The following is a 19,206-nucleotide window of genomic DNA, read 5'->3' as shown; positions in this document are numbered from 1 at the left end:
CAGCATCTATATATTTTATTTTTTCGGAGACGCTCTAGTAGAGTAACAGAGGGCCTCATTAAGGGCATCTGTTATCTTAGTTCATATTTTATTCTGATTTTTAAGAGTGCTTCAACAGAAGGGATTAAGTGAGAAAAGAACAGACCATCTTTTTTTTACTGCTCTTCTGTACCAATTGCTCCCAGTGTCAGAAATACCCCCTGATTACTGCTGTGCAAAGCTTTGCAATATGGTTGGTGCAACCACATTTGGCAGTGATTCACAAGCCATTCCAAATGCCATTTCACAGCAAATCCTAATGTAGCCTGAAGATAAAAAACACTGTAAACACTGTACAGGGCGAGACTGCCTTTGTGCTGATAAATATTTCCTTAACATTTAGATGAAGATGCTGTGCTTGCTTTATTTGAATACAATTGTATCTGTGATGCCATAAAAAAAGACACGCTGTGGGTGAGGAGACTGGCAAGTTATGGAGGAAAGAGCAAAAACTTGGAAGTTTTGGTGGTAATGGTGTCCTGGGAGGCGTTTTGCTTCTCTGAGCCTACCTGAAGTTTGGTATGATGATGTGTGACTGGGACTCGGGTTACTCTGGACTTGGGAGTCTGTGGAAGATTTTGTGTTATTTTTATCATGATGCATGTGTCCTACCAGGATATTACAAGCTAAACCCAGCAATTTTATTGCAGAGACAGTCTCAGAGCAAGGAAGCTTTTTAACATTGCATTGCTGCAAAACAGTGTTCTCCCTTATTATCCCTGGAATGATTGTGCTATATTTGCAGGATGATTGTTGGGTCGGGTATTAATGTAAACAGTACTGTAAATACACTGGCACTGTGCACTGCGATGCAGGTAGCTGAAATAAAACCCGTTGGAAGCTATGGGAAGAACCAAGCTTTAACTGCATTTTGGGCCACAGGGTTTTTCTCTCAGAAGTACAATTTTGATGTGCCTCTGGGGCTGAAGGAAGCGTAGGCCACGCTGCTGCTTGGAGGAGCTGATGGGTACATCTATATTTGGAACTCATAAGCTGCGATGTTGCAGAGTGACTTATCCTAAATACAGAGTTGTTGAGCTTTGGGTGTTGGGTTTTTAACTCTCCCTTCTCCCATAACAGAACAAGAAAGTTTTACATCTAATTGAAGGATAGTGGGAGGGAATGAAATGGAGGGAAGAGAAACAAATCACTATTTATAGCAGTACAAAGATAAGTGAGTCATCTTTATTTTAGTGCTAGTCTAAGAAAATGTCACAATTGTCTGGTATTATTGGTAACGAATCTCTTTTTAATGAAACCCACTTGATTGGGATGTGCAAGCCTCAGGAATACTCTCTCTTATCTGGCAGTTAATACTGCGGCTAATATTTTACTGTCAACATTAATTAGAGATTTGGGAGGGTAACTGGCACAGTGATCTTGTGCCCTCCTGTTCTCCAGGATAACAGATTAGAGCACGGAACAACATAAGGGCAAAATGCCCCCCTCCTAGGGCCAACTCAAATACCTTAGATAGAAGCAGAGAGAGAAAGGAACTCCAGCAAATCTTTTGTATATTGAGTGCAGTACAGCGCAGGCTTTCTCCAGCAGTGGGGTCTGCGTTGTATCTAGTTGGCTTCTGCAAAAATGGTAATTTAAAATGTGCCTGTTGACAGAAAATGTGACTAATTGTAGAGAATTCGCTGTCACATTTCCTATATACTGTTTCAGCTAAGGCCTCTTTTTTTGTGTTTCTAGGAGGAATGCCAAAATGCATCAAAATACCCTCCGCTATGACTTGTCAGAAACACCAGTGACCACAGTAGCATTGCCAAGGGCTCCTCCTTGGCACGTCCTGGGAATAAAATTTAGGGGGAGGAAAATGAAATGCCTTAGTCTTGGGAACTCTTAGGAACTGTACGGGACATCACTGGGGATACTGGGAGGCAAACAATCCGTAGGTTGCACTAAGCGGTGCCTCCTTCCTAACACTAAGAAATAGGATAATTGTACTTTTTTCACAATCTGCTACCAGTGTACTGGTGAATTGGACAATCAGTTCATCTCCACATCTGTCTTTTTACTTGTTCGTATTAGGAGATAGGAATATCGAATTCTTTTTTAAAGCACTGTACATTAAAAGCTCCGTATGTAATTAAGATTGTATTGTTAATGATAATTCTAAGTATAGATTTTGATAAAGAATTTTTTAGCTGTTTGCAGTCTTCTTAACCAGCATGTTTGTCAAATTCCCTCTTTAGTAAGTGAAAATATCCCATTTGTACTCTAAAATCATTGCTGTAGAGAGGTTTGAGAAAGTGCAGGTATTATTCCTCTCTTGGGGCTTAATTGTGTCTATTTGGTTTTAATCTACAGATAAATAGTAGTTAAGAATTACTCTATTCAAATTTGTTTCACATCTCCATTGTACTGTATGTTCCCCACTGCTGTCCAAACCTAATTTTGTAAATTTTAACTAAAAAAATGAGGTAATAAATCTTAGCTACCAGACACATGAGCAGGTTAAATTACCTAATGGAAAAGTTGCTTATTTGAATCGTGTCCAGGACATGAGGACCCTGAGCTGAATCTATCCAAGGCCAAGAAATACTAATTTTAACATATCTGTGCCTTTTTAATCCTGGAGGGCACGTTAGAAAAGAAGCTGTTTTCTAGAGTTATGGCTATGGACAAGACCATACAGGGATAGTTTCTTTTAAAAGGTCCTGGCTTCTTCTATTTCTATACTACCCCTCGCTTTGCATGCGCGTTCCCTGGATCTGAAGGGCTGCTGATCCTTTCTCACCAGTAAGGTGGCTGTTTGAGGATGCACACCGTGTTTCTCTTCCCTGCTGCTATCAGACGGCATATCTTGTTTCTGTCAAACTGTATTCATTACAAGTCACGAACTGTAGAAAAACTCGCATGAGGCCTTCCAAATTTGGGGAAAACTGAATGAAATCTAACATTTTTTTCCCTTGGTTTGTTTTAAACCCAAGATCTCTTAATCTTTATTTACCTGATGTTTAATGTAATTGACTTGCTTGTCACAGACCTAATATGGACTAGTAAAACTAATAACATGGCTAAAGTCCTCATCTGTTTTCAGCAGATATTCTGCAATAGGAATATCTCCTCTACAGAATAGCAGTGCATATATTCTGCATGTTTAAAAAATGGTTATGAACAAATTAATTATGGATACACAAAGACTGAAGGATGAGCTGAGTGCAGGTAGTCTCAAAATATGTAGTCATGCAAATGGTGAAAAAGGGTGGGAGGGAGAGGATTGTGCTAAATATTTGAAGAGCATCTTGGAAATAATCTAAATACACGTTCTTAAATATGTTCACTGCAGTGGTGCTACCTCACTTTCTGAATACCTATGAGATGACTCCATGAAAAGCCATATTTAGGACCTGGATATTCTCTGGACCCATCTCCAGTGGGATGGACTTGGGCAAAATTTCTGCATGGTTTTTCTAGAAAGAATTGTCGGAAACGTTCTTTCAAGATCTTTACAGTAATAATTTGATAAGTTCTCTGCTTGTTCAGGTGTTTATCTGTCTGTATGTGTATTTATGTATTTTATATGCACACACACAATTTTTTAAAGTTTTCCCTTGTCCTTGAAGAGAGGAGCCTTAAGAACTTCAGGTCTCCGTCCTTTAAAGTTCTGATAAAACAGTTGTCAGAGAGATCAGTAGGAATGGAGAGTGTTGTCCTCAAAATCATTCAACTCCTAAGTTTTATAGCATTGACAAGAATTGGAAATACTGGGAGCTAGAAGCTCTGTGTGTGCTTCCTACAAACAACTCTGCCAATTATTCTTCCAAGACACTAAGCAGGCAGGATTGGCCTTTTCTGGGGTCATCTTCAGTTGTGCTTAGTGGAACAACTGACTTAAACTATAGAAAGGTGAAGCCACTATTAGCACCTGTAATAAATTTTAATTCGGTTATCCAAATAAACATGGGAGCTTGTGTGTTAATGCTTATACTCTCTGACTATCTTTAATTTTTTTGAGTTATATGTACTTTAAAAATATAGTTAACATGAGAAATATTTTGTACTGCAAACAAAGAAGAAAGAAAATGAGGTTTTGGTTGGTTTTTGTGGGTTTTTTTTCTGTTTCTAGAGAAATATAAAAAAGGATATTCACCATTTTAAATGCTTCCCAGTAGTTTAACTACCTCTGACCAAGAAACAGTTAAAAAAGTGCTCTTGTATCCCTTCTTTTGGAACAAAGTAAAAGCTGACATATTAATTTATGAAGATAGCACTGTGGATAAGAGTTAAAACTATTTGCGTAGGATTTGACTTATGAACCATCGTAAGTCTGTGCATGGAAAAAAAAAATGAAAAAGATAACTCTTAATTCTCGGGCTTGGGGGGATGGTGTGGCTTTATATATTTTTGTTGTTGTTCAATACATTGTTTATAAAAGCAAATCATTGAGAGATTAATGGGGGTGGACTCAAGACTCCCCGGTGGCTGATTTGGAGTCCAGCATGCCAGTGTGGTAAATGCCGGGTAGACCTTTCAAGGGGAAGTTATTTATATCATCTTCTTATAATTACTTTGTCAGGGGTTTTGAAAATCATATCAAGTTGCGGGACACATTTATATTCGATTCAGCCTAAATATATTTGGGCTTAGTCAGTCTCCCTACACTGAGACCTCCCAAACAAAACAGAGCTGCAGAAGACGACAGTGGTGATGATTCCGTCTGTGGGATTGCTCTGACCGGGGCGCTCAGAAAGCGATGCCCAGGAGCGTGAGGGTGGGGAGGGAACGTAGGGTGTCAAGGCTTTAAATGTCTGCTGGGGAATGGGCTACGCTCTTCTTGCTGTTAACTTACAGCTGGATTTCAGTATAAGTAGCTGAGGTTACTTGTGCTACGAGTTTGCCTTCTCTAGGCTGTGCCACAAAGATTTCAGGGGAGAAATGGCTAAAACGCCGTTCAAACTGAGAGCACTTTGGAACAGCGAGACTTCTCCATGTCTGAGAGGGAAACAGGAATGAACAAGGTAAAGAAACCCACATTGTCAAGAAAGCGTGTGAGTTTAGAACCTAATTATACTCCCATTGAATCCAATAACAAGAATTCCTATTGATTTTAAAAGGAGTATGATTTGGCAAAATTTCATCTCCCCAGTCTGCACTAGCTCGTGCATAATGGCCTCTTTTAAACCTATTCATTTGTTTCAACCTTTATTGGAGGACAGAGTGCTTACAGCTGGCAGAAATAGGGGAGGAGAGAAGCTGTTTTATTTAAAACACAATTCAAATAAAAGAGTAAACCAGACCATCACAAATACATTCAGAATTGCAGAAAAACCTATTATTAAGGAATTTCCAGTTTTTTGCCTTCATATTCTAACCATCTCTTTTTGTAGCTTTGACATTCCTATGTTGTTTTGTTTGGGTTTTTTTGTAGAGCAATACACGAAAACTTATGAAGTCTACAAAAAAGTCTTATTTGCCATTTCGTGTGTTGAAGCCGAGCTTCACAGGGGTGTTATTGTTTGCTTAGGTTTTGCTTGTATTTAGCATGTAGCTTTTAAAAGCCCTTCATGGCTGGAGAGTTTTTATTGTAAACATAAAACATTAATTTAAACATTAAAAATTTTACAGCTGCTTTTTACTACATAAATTTTCACAGACACTCAAAGACAGTAATTTTTGTTTTAATATTTGCTTTTTCCTAACTGCTCCAAAGTTGCACAGAGAGGGGAGAAGAACAGAATACTGATAAAATACTTCATGTTTAGATCTTTGAGCTGTAAAAGCAACATTCTTAACACAAGGGAGAATTCCTATTAAGTAAGGGATAAATATTAGTGCTGCCAAAAAAAGCAAACATTCCCACAATTGGGATTTTGGGGGGAGCTGGGGAAGTGTTTGTTTTTTCTCCCTTAAACAGTTTTTCAGCAAATGAAAAACACAAAGAATAAAAAAGGAAAAAGAAAAGCAAGTCAGTCTGCTCATAGACTACAGCAGCGTAATCGTTACTCTTCATGTGGTATGTCTTTCACAACAGGGCCTTTAGAAAAGCTCTTTCCAAGGCCCGAGACAATAATACCAAAGGAATAAATAGAAATCGTACAGCAGCGTTAATGTTTGGAGTTCTGTGGCAGTGCAGAAAACAGCTGTATAAGATTCAGAAGCGGTGTCTCAGGTTGCTCTGTTCTACCAGGAGGTGGTTGGTTTATGAAAGGAGCGTGGCTTGATTCTCAGCCACGTGAATGGGAGAAGTTTCCTTGATTTGAATGGGTCTGCAGGAAATTATAAGAAGTAGCGATAGGTGCTCATTAGGTTACAGCTATTGGTCTCGGGTTGTAATAAATGCTGAGAATGGGAACACTTAAAGGGGGAATTTATTGTTATAAGCAGTGTTGAAAAAGAAACATGCAGTTTTATCCTACCATATGTGGCCAAACTAGAGGCAGAGAACTAGCCAGCTAGCAAAACTAGACAGCAGATGTTCTTTGTTTCCAGAAGTACTTGAGCTGGAGAGAGAAGGTGGTCAAGCTCTGGTGGCTGGGAGAGGCATTAACGCAGAGAGCACTGTGTAAATGAAATGGCACTTGGGTCTTGCTTAGAAATGCGCACCAGGCAAAGGCTTGTCCCATCAGCTCTAAAACAACAGTTTTGATGTATTGGGATAGTGAGGAACATTTGATGTTTTTTTCTGGTCTTTCCTATACTTCTGGCTTTTTCTTTGATGGAATAATTTGCATACTGACTGATACTAGCCCTACAAACCTACTGGCTAACTCAATGTCATCAGCAATCAGTCAGTTTGAATTAAAAAATCTAAACATACACATACAGGATATAAGGGTACTTTAGATGTTAACGTCCATTTGAATTTCATTAAATCTACACGCAAATGACTTTTTGTGATACAGCAAATAAGTACAATAGGGAAGCGTCTTCAATATACTCTAGCATTAACAAAAAAGCTTCATCTTTGTATATAACATGGAGTTTGCTGGGTAAGGTGCTGAACAAATGCATTCTTTTTTTTCTGCGTGTTACCGAATTGGTCTTTACAGGTCTGGAGAAACACCAAAATCAACAAATTAAGGAGACAACAGTATTGCTTACTTGTTTCAGCTTCAAACACACAAAAAACCTACTTTGAAGTTTCCAGGTGCTGTTGAAATGTGTGTTTCTTTGACAATGTTTGTTATAATGTGTGTATTTGTGTTACGGAATTTAACTAGTCAATCCAGCACCATTTGGCAAAAAAGTAGCAAAGTTCACAAACCATCAGTTTGCTTGGCTCCCAAGGATCTGTTGTGGGAAATAACTGGCAAAGGCGTTTAGTGTGTATTTACCAGTGTCCTTTTATAAATAGTACTAACTCAAAAAGCTAAGTAACATGCAAATCCAACTACGGAAAAATATCTGTTTTTAAAAATGATTATAGTCTGAGAAAATATGGTGCTAGTGCTGTAACGGATTGGGTCGGGGGGGCCTCTTGGTTCATTTTCCTTTAGCTACTAAATAACATGAGTGATCCTGCACTGATCGGTTTGTAAGCATCCCTCTCTCTTTTTCAGAAATTTGAAGTAAAATGATGATCAGCATTCAATTACCCAAATTTAAGCCAAAACGCAGCCACATGGTACTGCTCACCTGCCTGTCCGATCAGGTTCACGCTGATGCGCGTCTTCTGATACTCACAAATCCTTTTTTGATACTGTAGGAAAGCCTCAGCAATGAATTCCTCTTTCCATATTTTGCCCCTTTGCCATTTAAGTAGCGTCTCCGCCAGTCATTAATTTCTCTACTTGTCTTTCAACCTGGAGTAACTAACTCCAATATCTGGGAACAGCTATACGGGAAGCGTTATTCCTTAGGACAGGTGGCTTGAGAATGGAATAATCACCATTGCAGATTTATTCCGTGGAGGGATAAACAGAACTTCGCAGTGCAGCCAGGTTCCCGGCAGCAGCACAGGTCAGGGAGGTGGCACGTGTCTTGTGGAAGTACCGAGTCGAACACGCTGGTCATATTGCCCTCTGCAAGAGAGCTCAGGTTCCGGTGACATCTCTTGCAGTATCTCTTACATTAGACATAGTGGACAATATTTCATTAATAAAAAAACATGAGATAAACAGCATTTTTCATGTCCAGAATGGTTCTGGAGTTAATAGCCTGGAAAAGTATTTCATGAAATACATTAAAATAAAATTAGGAAACTATCCAAAGAACCACAAAGAAAAAAAACTGAAAATGGAGATCTTCAAACTTCCTCAAGGAATTTCTTTCAAGTACTGTTTTTCATAGCTATGGGAAACAGATGGATACGTACATACAAAATGTGTACATGTAAACACAGATGCCAGCCTAGAGGAAAGTCTTTTCAGTGAGAGGAGGTGATACAGAGAGAAGGAAGTACGATGGTAGGAAATCCCAGAACCACAGAATAAAGCCTCCCTACACCGTCGTGGGGGCTAAAAAAAGACATTTAACGAAGTTGTAGGAAACGTTATTTTTTATTGGAAAATTACCAGTGTAATTTCCTATAAAATTTATTTTCATACACATGTGTCTGTGTATGTGTCAATGCAAATATACTGTCTATGCACATAAATACGTAACACATGCATAGATGATGTGCATATATTTATTTTAAGTAAGTACTGTTGCATTTATATAGTGTGTAAATGACTGATCACAGGTAGATAAATAACCAGTTCACAGAAGAAGTGAAAATGTTATTTTACTTGTGCTATTACAGAAAGCGTGTTGCTATAGAGCATTTGAATCACAAGCTTCATTATTAATTGCGTGTGCAGAATCTGTGTATAACCACATACAAATACATGTACGCAATGGAAATTGCATGCCAGTTGTTATCAGGACTTAATATTAGTACTTACAGTGTAAAGAACTAAAATCATTAAGTCCCCAGCGTTTTCACTGGGTTTAGCAGGTGCCAAAGAATGCCCGTGATCTGCTCTCAACTGGCTGTGCAGGGACTGTCCAGAGATGAGTAGAAATTTTGGGGTGTTTGCAAAAGCTATTCTTTTTGTTGCTTGAAGAGCAGCGTCCGCTGTCTCTATTGCTTCATCACGGTGACATTCAAGTGTTTGTGTTTCCCCTAATCAGTTTGTAGTAGAGCATTAGTAAGATTAAGAGCCCTTTTCAAAGAAAAGCACTGCAACCTCCAGTAACTCTCATCAGCTGTTTTTTATTAATTTGCCTGAATTTCCTTGGCTGCTTTTCTCTAGCAGTTTAGTGGAGACACTAAGTTGTTCTGTAGTACACGTTGTGTTTACTTGAGCAACACCTTTTGACTTGCAGGCAGCCGGCACGTCCCTCGCTGCCAGGGCTGGGTCTCTCCTGGTCAAACGTGTGGTCTATGTGAAAAGTCTCTTTCTGCTGCTAATGCCAAGAGCCTGCCTTTGTGGTTTGTGGTAGGTGAGCATTTTTTGACCTCATAAACTTTGGTGCTCTGCAAGTGTGTAGTGGGTTTTTAACAGCTAATATACTTTGAGAAAGCTGAGGTCCCAGATAGCGGTGTCCCTGTGTGACAAAGCAAAGCACAAGATCACCGCTCTTCCACTGATTGAGCTGTTGCTTTGCTTATAGTTTTAAAATTGTTTTACAGACAATAATTTGAAAAGTTTACGAAAGTTGTGGTCACTCATATCTGTCAGTAGTTAAATTAAGATGCAAAAGGCAGGTGGTGAACTCATATGATGAATTTTGATGTTTTGATATAAACCTGTAACTTCACAGCAGCTTCCCATCCACAATTATCCTGCCCAAAGAGGGCTGACTTCTCAGATATCACTCCTCAATAAATAAAAGAATGAATAAATAAATAAAGTCTTTGGTAGAAAACAAAGGCACAAAGGGAAGAAAGTAATAAAGTAAAATCAAATAAGTAGTAGTAAACACTCAGCAGTATTGGTTGTAATGCATATTAAGCCTTGTGATTTTTGGCTTACTTATTGCTCTAAGTTACATTGCATGGTCCCAATTTGATGTGCTCCGAGGCTGGCAATTTGACATGCAAAGTGAGATATAGAGGGAGCGAGCGAGAGCTGTATTAACCTGCTGAAAGTTCAGACCAAAAAACTTCATGGGTGGCTCTTCTGCTCATAAAGCTTCTTTGGATTTTTTAAAATGGATATTTCAATATTCTTTTGTATTTCCTCTATGGCCGGGCTCAGACCTTGTAATTCTTGGCATTCATATTTCATAAATGCGTCCTTTGTTTATTTTACATTTAGGCAAATACTGCACCATTCTCTTAACTTTATAGTATTTCTATTGTGCCTTTATTATTACATATAATAAATGAAAACACAGTTATGTTAAATTTCATCCAGCTGAAGAGTAAGGCAGATATGTGAAAGAAAAATTACTCTGTGTTTTCTAATGTTGAACTTCTTCCAGTACATTCTGTGGCAATGGAGTTAATTCATTTACTTGGGCTATGTTCAGTTGCTATGTAAGTGATAAGCATTTTAATACTCAAGTAGCTTTTTTTACACTGACATCTTAGTGAGGTGCTCAGTTTTACAGAATGCTGATAGATCTGTTGTAAAAATGAAACAGTAAATCTTAATGTACTAAACTGAATTTATTATACTTTATGTTTATTTCCAAGGAAAAATAATTCAGATCACTTTCAATGTTTTACATATTTACTGGGTGAAAACCTAGCTTACCGTGTCCCCAGCAAAATTCTTCTGGATGCAATAGAGCCATGAGATCACCTCTGGGGTTTTTGCCTTCCAGTTAACCATTAGAAGGTAGTTTGTAGGTTAGCAGTACTAGTTTCTGCTCCTAAAAGAACTAGTTTTGCTGGAAGGTAGTAGAACTGCATCAGTACAGAAGATCTTTGTGAAGTGCGTGTACAGAATAGAGCTTATGACGTCAATTTTTCTCTTTTCTCCAAAAGAAAGTTTTCGGCTGTAAGTAATGATTTATTATTCATGGTAACAGGAGAAAGACAATGAAGATTTCTCAAGTGTTTAAAAAAAAAAAAAAAAAAGGCAATAGCTTGCTCTGTTTGACCAGTTTCTCTCAGTTGTGTTCAGGAAGTGATAACCTCTTTGGTCCGATAAACAACAAAAATATCAGTGTCATAATCAGATGAAAACTGGCCTTTCAGGAAAATCATAAATTCCATGGCTTTTTGCTAGGGAATGTGGTTGTCAGACTGGTGAGCTCAGGTGGTCTTCATCCAGTAAAGATTTAGCCCATCATGAACATCTCAGATAACAGGGATGAGGTTAAACCATTCCCAAAGAAGGAAATTGAAATTGCTGTTTGAACACAACCAAAAAGTGTAAAAAAAAAAAAACCAAACTTTTCTTAAAGATTTCAGTATCATCTGTTTGCACAGTATTTGGGGGGGGGGGGGGCGAAAAACCCCACAAACATACTTTATTTCTCTCTTTAAATCTTCTTGCTTTCATTTACTTATAACTTACAGGCTGTGTGGGTGGGTTTAGAAATCATAATAGTTTGCAGGTGGTTCTTGCTGTTTTTCTTTCCTTTACTGTCTTTCTGTTTGTTTAAAGGAAATCACAGTGGTGTGAGTAGAGTTGAAGCTTGTGAATGTAACAGAATGGTTTATCCTGGCAAGGTAGGAAGGACGGACAAGGGAAGAGAAACAAAAACAAAAGACAAAGATTGAATATAGGTTGTATTAATTAAGGATAGCAAGTAATTTATATTTGGATTGAGTTGTACAATTCTAACGAGAATAGTGTTGAAAACTTAACAGATGGGAAAATATTTTCTTAGGTAAGACTAAGATTTTAGTTCCAAGATAAACCTAATTTTGACCTTAGTTTTGTGTGAAAATCTATTTTCTCCATCGCATTTGCATTAGAGAAATGTGTCCAGCAGAGTTTGCCCAAATTTTACGCATGTAAGTCAGTCTGGTTTTGATGTGTGGGATTTATTTTTTTTAAAATGGTTGTATATCCAAGATTCATTGAGCTGATAAAGATTCTGTTATTCTGCCGAATATTTGTTTCTGTTAACTCTGAACTTTCCGTATTCTAGTGATTATTTCTTAGGAATCAGTTGTGTTTATTTGTCAGTCAATCACGTGTATATGTAAGTCAATCAAAGTATGTTCTTTCTGTCTTAGAAATATCCCAGAATCTGAATTTAATTTCAGGTCTCCAAAAATACTAAGCCAGGGCCGCTTCTGAGCTTGTGAGTTTTCTTTAGCTCTGGCTTGGGGAGTAGAATTACTTTGCAGCGATTTTTTTCCACCAGTTCCGTGTTGCAATGTCACTACTTAGAGATGACGTTCTTTACTCAGTCTCATTTTCAGTAGGTGACTTCTTCATCCAGTTACCAGTGAATTCCCGTGTTGCTACAGGGATGGTTTGCATTTGGGGAAAAAATCCCACCATTAAAGTGGACACCCAAGTGAAGTTCTCTGAACCTTTCTTGCACTGTCTCCTTTTTCTTTTTTCTTTCTGGGCACCGGAACACAATGGTGTGGACTGGATTTGACTGTTGACTAGTGTTGTGCAAACTTGGCTCCCAACGAGTCCCATCTGCGTTGCTCCTTGATTTAACGGGAGGGTTCACTTAAGAGCAGGGCAAAGTATTTTTCCCACTCTGCAACCCGATGACTCAAATACATCCATGTTTCATGTTTTATCATGTTACATAAATAATCTTATCTATGCCTGCAGTATTTCTGTTAGCTACATCATTGCTGAATTTTGTAACAATATGCCCTTTGCAGTAAAATGTCACGAAAAAGTTATATACTGTAATAATTTTCATCTGTTTCATAGACAGACAATTTTTAAGATTCATGTTCATTTCATCATTGAAATCCGAGTCTTCCTACATTAATTTATAATGAAACCTCATGCTCCCTTCTACATTGATCACTAATTTTCTGTCTTCTTGATATGTGTTAAAATAAACTATAGATATAAAGGGCACGTTATACGCCTGACACTGTTGAGTTAAATAGAACATACTTCTGTAACTCATTCCTGCAGACTGCCCTGGCCTTTGTTTCACAGTGAAAATCCTCAAAACCCAATTGCAAAAGGTGGGCTGCATTTACCACACATGACTTAGTGTGTTTCTTCATTTCTGTCTCCGGATAACCTGCGTAACAGGAATTCCTAAAGCCTGGCCTGCAGCCCATGGAGCTTTTGAATGCGGCTGCAAACTGATTTTTTTTTTTTTTTAAGTTGAGTATAAAAATATTGCACTGCAGCTGAATATTATTACGTGCCCTCCAAATCAAAATCAATGTTGAGAAAGAAAGGCTGGTACAGGTTAAGAACATAACAGGAAAACCAATAGGAGGGATGTGAACGGAGGTGTACCTCGTTTATTATCTAACTGACAACAGTGAGTACCAGCTGCATTTACAAACAGTAAAGGTCCATCAGAGACTCACGGGGAGATAATCTGTCCTGGAGCACTGGCTTGCATCTCTAATATAGTTAGAGACTGATTTCAGTCATGAAGCAAGATGTTCAGTGTATTTCCAATTGTTTTCATTAACAGTGATAAACCTATTGAAGCTGACTGCTACAGTACAGTTTTACTGGAAAAATGTCACATTTGTGAACTTTCCAAATACTGGGTGACGTTTCCTGCTCTGAGGCAGTCTAGAGGAGATAGCCCTGATATACTTGGAAGAGAAGGGAATTACATTTGAATGTCGCCCAGTGCAAATAGCAGTGGGGAAGAAGGTAAAGCTTCAGAGGTCCCCTGGTAAATTAATTTCCCCTAATTACATTTCATGGCAGGAAATACAGATATTAGAAGTGCCTGTTGAAATAATAACAGTATTTAAATTCTGATTAATCCATAGGTCAGGCAAGAACTGTTCAATACATGTCTCTAGAAGGGAAGCTCAGCTTTGAAAGAAAAAGGGACAAACATCTGCCATTTAAATTGGCAGCTTACTAGTTGTAATTTTGCAGCAGGCTGTAGATAAGACAGTAGCTATAAAATTACTGAAAGTGTGAAACATCATCACTAACGCATCTTTCAGAGATCTGAGGCAGAATGACTTATTAACTTAGTTTTGTCCCCTTTTCTTAGGAAAGCTTTTTTTCTTTTTTTTTAGAACTCCGTTAGTACATCGATATTAATAATTCACTGGGACACATAATTGCAGATAATCTGGGTACCACAAAAATATTTATATTCTGGTGGGGTGATAGTTCATACCAGAATACGATTAATTAGAAAGCTGTTATTTTATTCCATTTTTGCCAATAATTATTTGCAAAGCATTTTTATTTCACTGTGGTAAAAGCATATTTCCTTTCTTTCTTAAGCCACGTTTCCTTTCGCTTTTCAATAACCCTCCCCCCAGCTTCTACAAGGAGTCCCAAGAATGCTGAGATGCTCATTCAATTTGTGCCTACGTAATATTTTATGATCTTCCCTGTTTGTTGGATTGTGGTGCCGAGAGCTGGAGTTGCCATGTATCAACATGCTGGGGAAGGATAAGAGGGATGTGCAATCCCGCAATCCCTTCACGTGCTAGAGGGAGTTACAGCTTCTGGAAGGTATAGAAGAAATAGATGGGAAAGACTCTCCCTCGGTGTAGCCAGTAGCCCTCTCATCATTCACATCCTCCCAATTAAGCATTTTTTTTTTCTAGATGCACTATAAGTAGACATCCACCAGATAAGTCCCAAGTTTATTTTGCTAATACTATCTAAAAATCCTGATCAAGCCTTTGGAGTAAATGCACGCAGTGCCTAGATGTTTGCCCTTCATATTTCAAACAGATAATTAAGAAGATGATATTTATCTTGGTCCATGTGGGAAATTCTATTCTAGATATTACAAAGACATTCATTAAAGTTTCTACCATCATCCCGTAGTATAAAATGGGAATTTCAGACTTATTTTTGCCATAGACAAAATACCGACCTGTGTTTGATTATCTTGGGGATAGTAATTGTATTTTTGTGTGGAACTAAGGTTTTAACTTGCAGTGCATGTGAAAAAAAAAATCTGAAATGTAGAATATATTATTGTATATGTTGGAGTTTATCAAGTTTATTGATAGAACATTAGGTCAGTTCGTGGTAGTGGCTTCTAAGAAGTGTGCGAGTATTTCATAGGATGCCTTAATGATGTTCTCTGTTGCTGTTAGTATCTCTGTATGGATGCGGTGTAGTTGCAAGTTGCAAGCTGTGTTTATTTTGGTGATTACTCTGCTGTATGACAGACCTTTCCTTAAGGCTATTTCACGTGAAGTTTCGGTAACTGGTGGTAATACTTTACTTCAGTCTCATGTTTCCGTGTACTGGTTTTAAGTCAAGCAGAAAGCTTTATATTTTGTTCTAATGGAATGGATTTACTACTGTTGCCTATGTTTTCAAGCTGTAATCCACGTCTTTCTTCACCTGTATCATTTGTCTTTCCATTAGAAAGACAAATCATCATTTGTTTGCAGGCAAGGAGTTTCCTTCCATGTGTCCTCATGACAGCTGATGATGGCTTTCATTTAGAAGCCAGCCCTTGCCAAAAATTATCCCTGAGAAGTTTCTGAGCGCTTCCTTGTGTTCCCCCTTGCATATAATAGGGACATTGCTCATAACCAAATGATAGGTCCTCGATAACAATTGTACCATTTAAATGCCTTTTATTGTCCTTGTACCTGGAGAAAGCAGAGGCTCGTTAAAGTGTAACCATTTCTGTGCACAAGTTTCTCACTTGCTTTTCTCAGTTTATGCAGTAAATACTTGGCATTTGATGAAAGGAAGAAAAAAATAACCCATAGTCATTTCAAGGAAAAGCTAAACAAGTTAGACTGAAATATTCATAATGAGCAGCAGAAACTGGAGGTGGTAAGGTTATCTGCTCTTAAGACCCAAGGATATAGGAGTCCCACTGTGACTTCCAGATGCCGAGCAAGCTGGGAACAAGAGAGCCCGCAACGTGGGATAGTGGTGATGATGGCTGATGGATTAAAAAGGTCTCAAGGCTTAGAGATGGCAATGGTGGCTTCATCTGGAAAGGAACTAAATGTCAAAGGCTGCAGCTGCCTGAAGGGAATACATTAATTGAGAAATAACAGCTATACAAATAATTCTATAATAATACATAAAAGTAAAACCAGTATCTCAGGATGACTGGCTGTCCAGAATTAAGCAAAGTAAGATGAAATGTTGTTTGCCAGCAGTTACATTAAGTAAAACAACAAAATAATGGCAACAGTAATTCTTCTTCTGAGGCAGCAACACTTGTCACCTACAGGAGACCCAAGTGCTCGTGTCCCACTCCAGCTGGCTTCGGGTCCTGGGGCAGCTCTCGCCTCTGTCCTTTGTGGAGCTTTTACTCACAACTGCTCTGAAACTCCAGAAACACTCACCACAAACAAGAACTGAAACAAATTGAACCTACTCTATGGGCACTGTACCGAGCCCAAAGAGCAATACAGTTTCTAACTGTTCATATTTAGTGTTCTCTCTGTCTTTTCATTTTTGCTCCTTATCTCTTTTTCTCTCTGCCCTCCTGTCTTTTCAGAGCTTAAACTCTGTGGAAAAGAGATTCAGTGGGTGAAGAATTTTCTGCCTCTGTCAGTGCAACTATAACATTTTATATGGTTTAACAATCTGCCTCTATATTTTTTTCCTTATTTGATTCATGTCTTTACAGTTCTGTCTGGACCTACCCTGGCTGCTACTCTTTCCTGCTGCTGTCCTCCTCCTTCCCCCCGCTGTTTTCATCTACCCATTCTCTTTCAGTTTTTCCATCAGCTTAGAATTATTGACTCTTTTGGCTACCACATTTCCACACTTGACTGTTGTTTCAGAAGCAACTCAGTATAGTCCATCCTAGTCCATCGTGGAGCCACTTACAGCAGATAACACATTACAGAAAGTGAAGTAAGCTGAAAATTATGGATTTGGGGGCCCACTTCTGAGAGATGCAGACCAGAAGTTTTTATGCTCAGCCGTTTCTAGGATTAGGCTGTTATTAAATTAAGCTGAAAACAACAAAACTCATACTGAAACGGAGTAAATATCCACTCATCTCCCATGCGATTACAGATTATTAAGAAACTACAAAAAGCCTAATATAAAATACTGATTTTTGGCAGGCTGCCTTCCATCTCGGAATCGTCGGTAGAAGGCACGTTTAGGCAGGCTGCTGTTGTCATTTTCTGTCCCTGGTGCCAGAGTGTGCTGTCAGTGTGCTACACACCTGCATGTGCCACGTCCCCCTGCTGCACGCACCGCAGTCCCGTGTGCCTGTACAACAGGAAATCAAGGCATCCCCATTCTGACTCATGGTGTACTACAAGGGGCATGTGAAAATGTGCATTTTAATGGCATTTTTAGTTATTTGCCAGCTTTCTTAGCCTATCTGGAAGATATACTTCAGGCTTCCAAAGGTGGGTTTCTTTGCTAGCACATAGTGTGCTGCTTATACGTAATATCTTTGTTAAAGGGCAAAAATCAGCTTCAGTGCCCAGAGTTCTGAACTATGTAAAGTTTTGTGGGATTTGCAGCTGAGTTTCGGTTCCAGTTCTCTGTTCACATTGATTTAGAATAATATACAGCAGCAATAGTATGGTAAAAAGGGATAATTATGAATGTTTCAAGACTAGCTGTTTCTGGAAAATAGGCCTTAGTCATGTGTGAGTGATTGCTCTGAATACAGAAGAAACTGGCTAAAATTCAGTGATCTGTGTTATATAGCTTAAATTTAGAAAATTGGATGCTCCCCTTCACTCTCATAATCTGGTCAGAAGGCATTTTACTTTCCATGAGCTAATAGAAGTTTTTGCAGCACAGATTTTGTGCAGTTTTTCTTAAGCCACATTTCAAACTGCGAATCCTTTTGGCAGCTGAGTTCTGCTGCGTACCCTTTAGTTTACTGCACCTGTTGTTTTTTAAAAGTTGTAAGTAATGGATAAAGCAAAAGGGTGAAGCAAAGGAAACCAAAAGCATTCTCTGTGACCTCTGGGTGACTTCACTGATGTAAATAAGTTGCTCGGGATTTATGTCATTACGGATGAGAACAGAGCATCCCCCTGGGGTATGGGGAAGGAGCTCGGTGACTTGTTCTTGGACTCCTGCAGGCAGAGATTGGAGAGGAACACCCGGTGCACTGATGAAAATATACGCGCGGAAGAATTAAAGTGATAGGTAAATAGGCAGATTATTGTTCTGATAGGAATGGTAAGAGTATTTTACTGGTTTCAGAGCTGAGAAGAAATTTTTTTTCTAAATCTTAAGCATGTAGGGTTTGAAATAAAGAATCTCAAGAGCTCTGAAGGATGGTGATTAATGACCTAATTAAAGAGACATAGTTGGTGTGCTTAACCATTGGCTCCCTGCCCCCATCCAATAGAGAAGATGCTCTGAAACTATGACAGGATGCTTCCTCTTTGTTAGCAAGGCACTGTTACACAAATTGGCACCACCTGAAAAGGGCAAAATACTTTGCAAAAATGCTTTGCAGGACCCAAATCCTGTCACTCAATCCCCTGTTGCGGGATCCCCATAAAAGGAGGGGGAAAGACTTGGTTTCCCAGTTGGGACTGAAGAACAGGGATTTTTCAAAACCTTTGGAAACAGTAAAAGGTGCTGCTTGAAAAAGGCAATGCCGTATTACTGATGTTTACTTGTCTTTGTAGAACAGCTGCCTTCTGCTGCCTTGGCTGTATTTGTTCACTGTTAACAGAACCTGCATACCCATTACGAAGAAAACAGGGCAGGAAAAATTCTGTGTATTTGTGTGGCGCTCATTTTGCCCCAGAAGTTGAACCTCCTCACAGAATCCCATCTTGAAATACATCTTTCTTTATATTGTACAGTTCTGAATATGTAAACAGGGAAACCTCTTTGACCTATATAAACTAGGAATTATCTTTCAAAGATATTCAAATAATATCTCACACTGCCATCCATCTGTCCTTATTAATGAGTGAACAGCCCAGAAATGATTTTAACTTCTGAGTATTTGAATAAATTGCTAAGCAGCTAAGATTACCTCCCATGTAGAGCACAGTGGCTTATTTTCCATGTGGTAATAAATGAAGGTGATTTAGTCACAATCAGTAAATGACCTGCAAAATTTCATTTTGGAATGAAGCTTTTTTAACCTATCGAAATGTAAAAGTACGTTCAAAGTAGGTAAACCTTTCCTCCTCATTTAAGGCTGCTTGAATGGGCTGAAATTTGCTTCCCTGAGTCTCAGTTTAGAAATCTATTGATGTCTTATTTC

The 19,206-nt window shown here is 38.6% G+C and overlaps 1 protein-coding gene across 3 annotated transcripts in view; it reads left to right on the top strand.

Annotated features, from left to right (window-relative positions):
• WWOX (WW domain containing oxidoreductase) overlaps window positions 1–19,206 on the top strand; it is a 531,298-nt gene that overhangs the window by 283,545 nt on the left and 228,547 nt on the right. The window contains exon 9 of one of the 3 annotated variants that reach the window (XM_074582860.1): window positions 9,301–13,392. The exons of the other annotated variants lie outside the window; for them this stretch is intronic. Coding sequence (XP_074438961.1) covers window positions 9,301–9,417 — 117 coding nt within the window. The 3' untranslated portion in view covers window positions 9,418–13,392. Of the gene's footprint in view, window positions 1–9,300; window positions 13,393–19,206 lie in introns of those variants that run through there. 3 annotated transcript variants of the gene reach the window in all.

Source organism: Larus michahellis, chromosome 4 (assembly GCF_964199755.1).
Source record: "Larus michahellis chromosome 4, bLarMic1.1, whole genome shotgun sequence".
Lineage (NCBI taxonomy): Eukaryota > Metazoa > Chordata > Aves > Charadriiformes > Laridae > Larus > Larus michahellis.
This window is presented reverse-complemented; position numbering and strand designations above follow the sequence as displayed.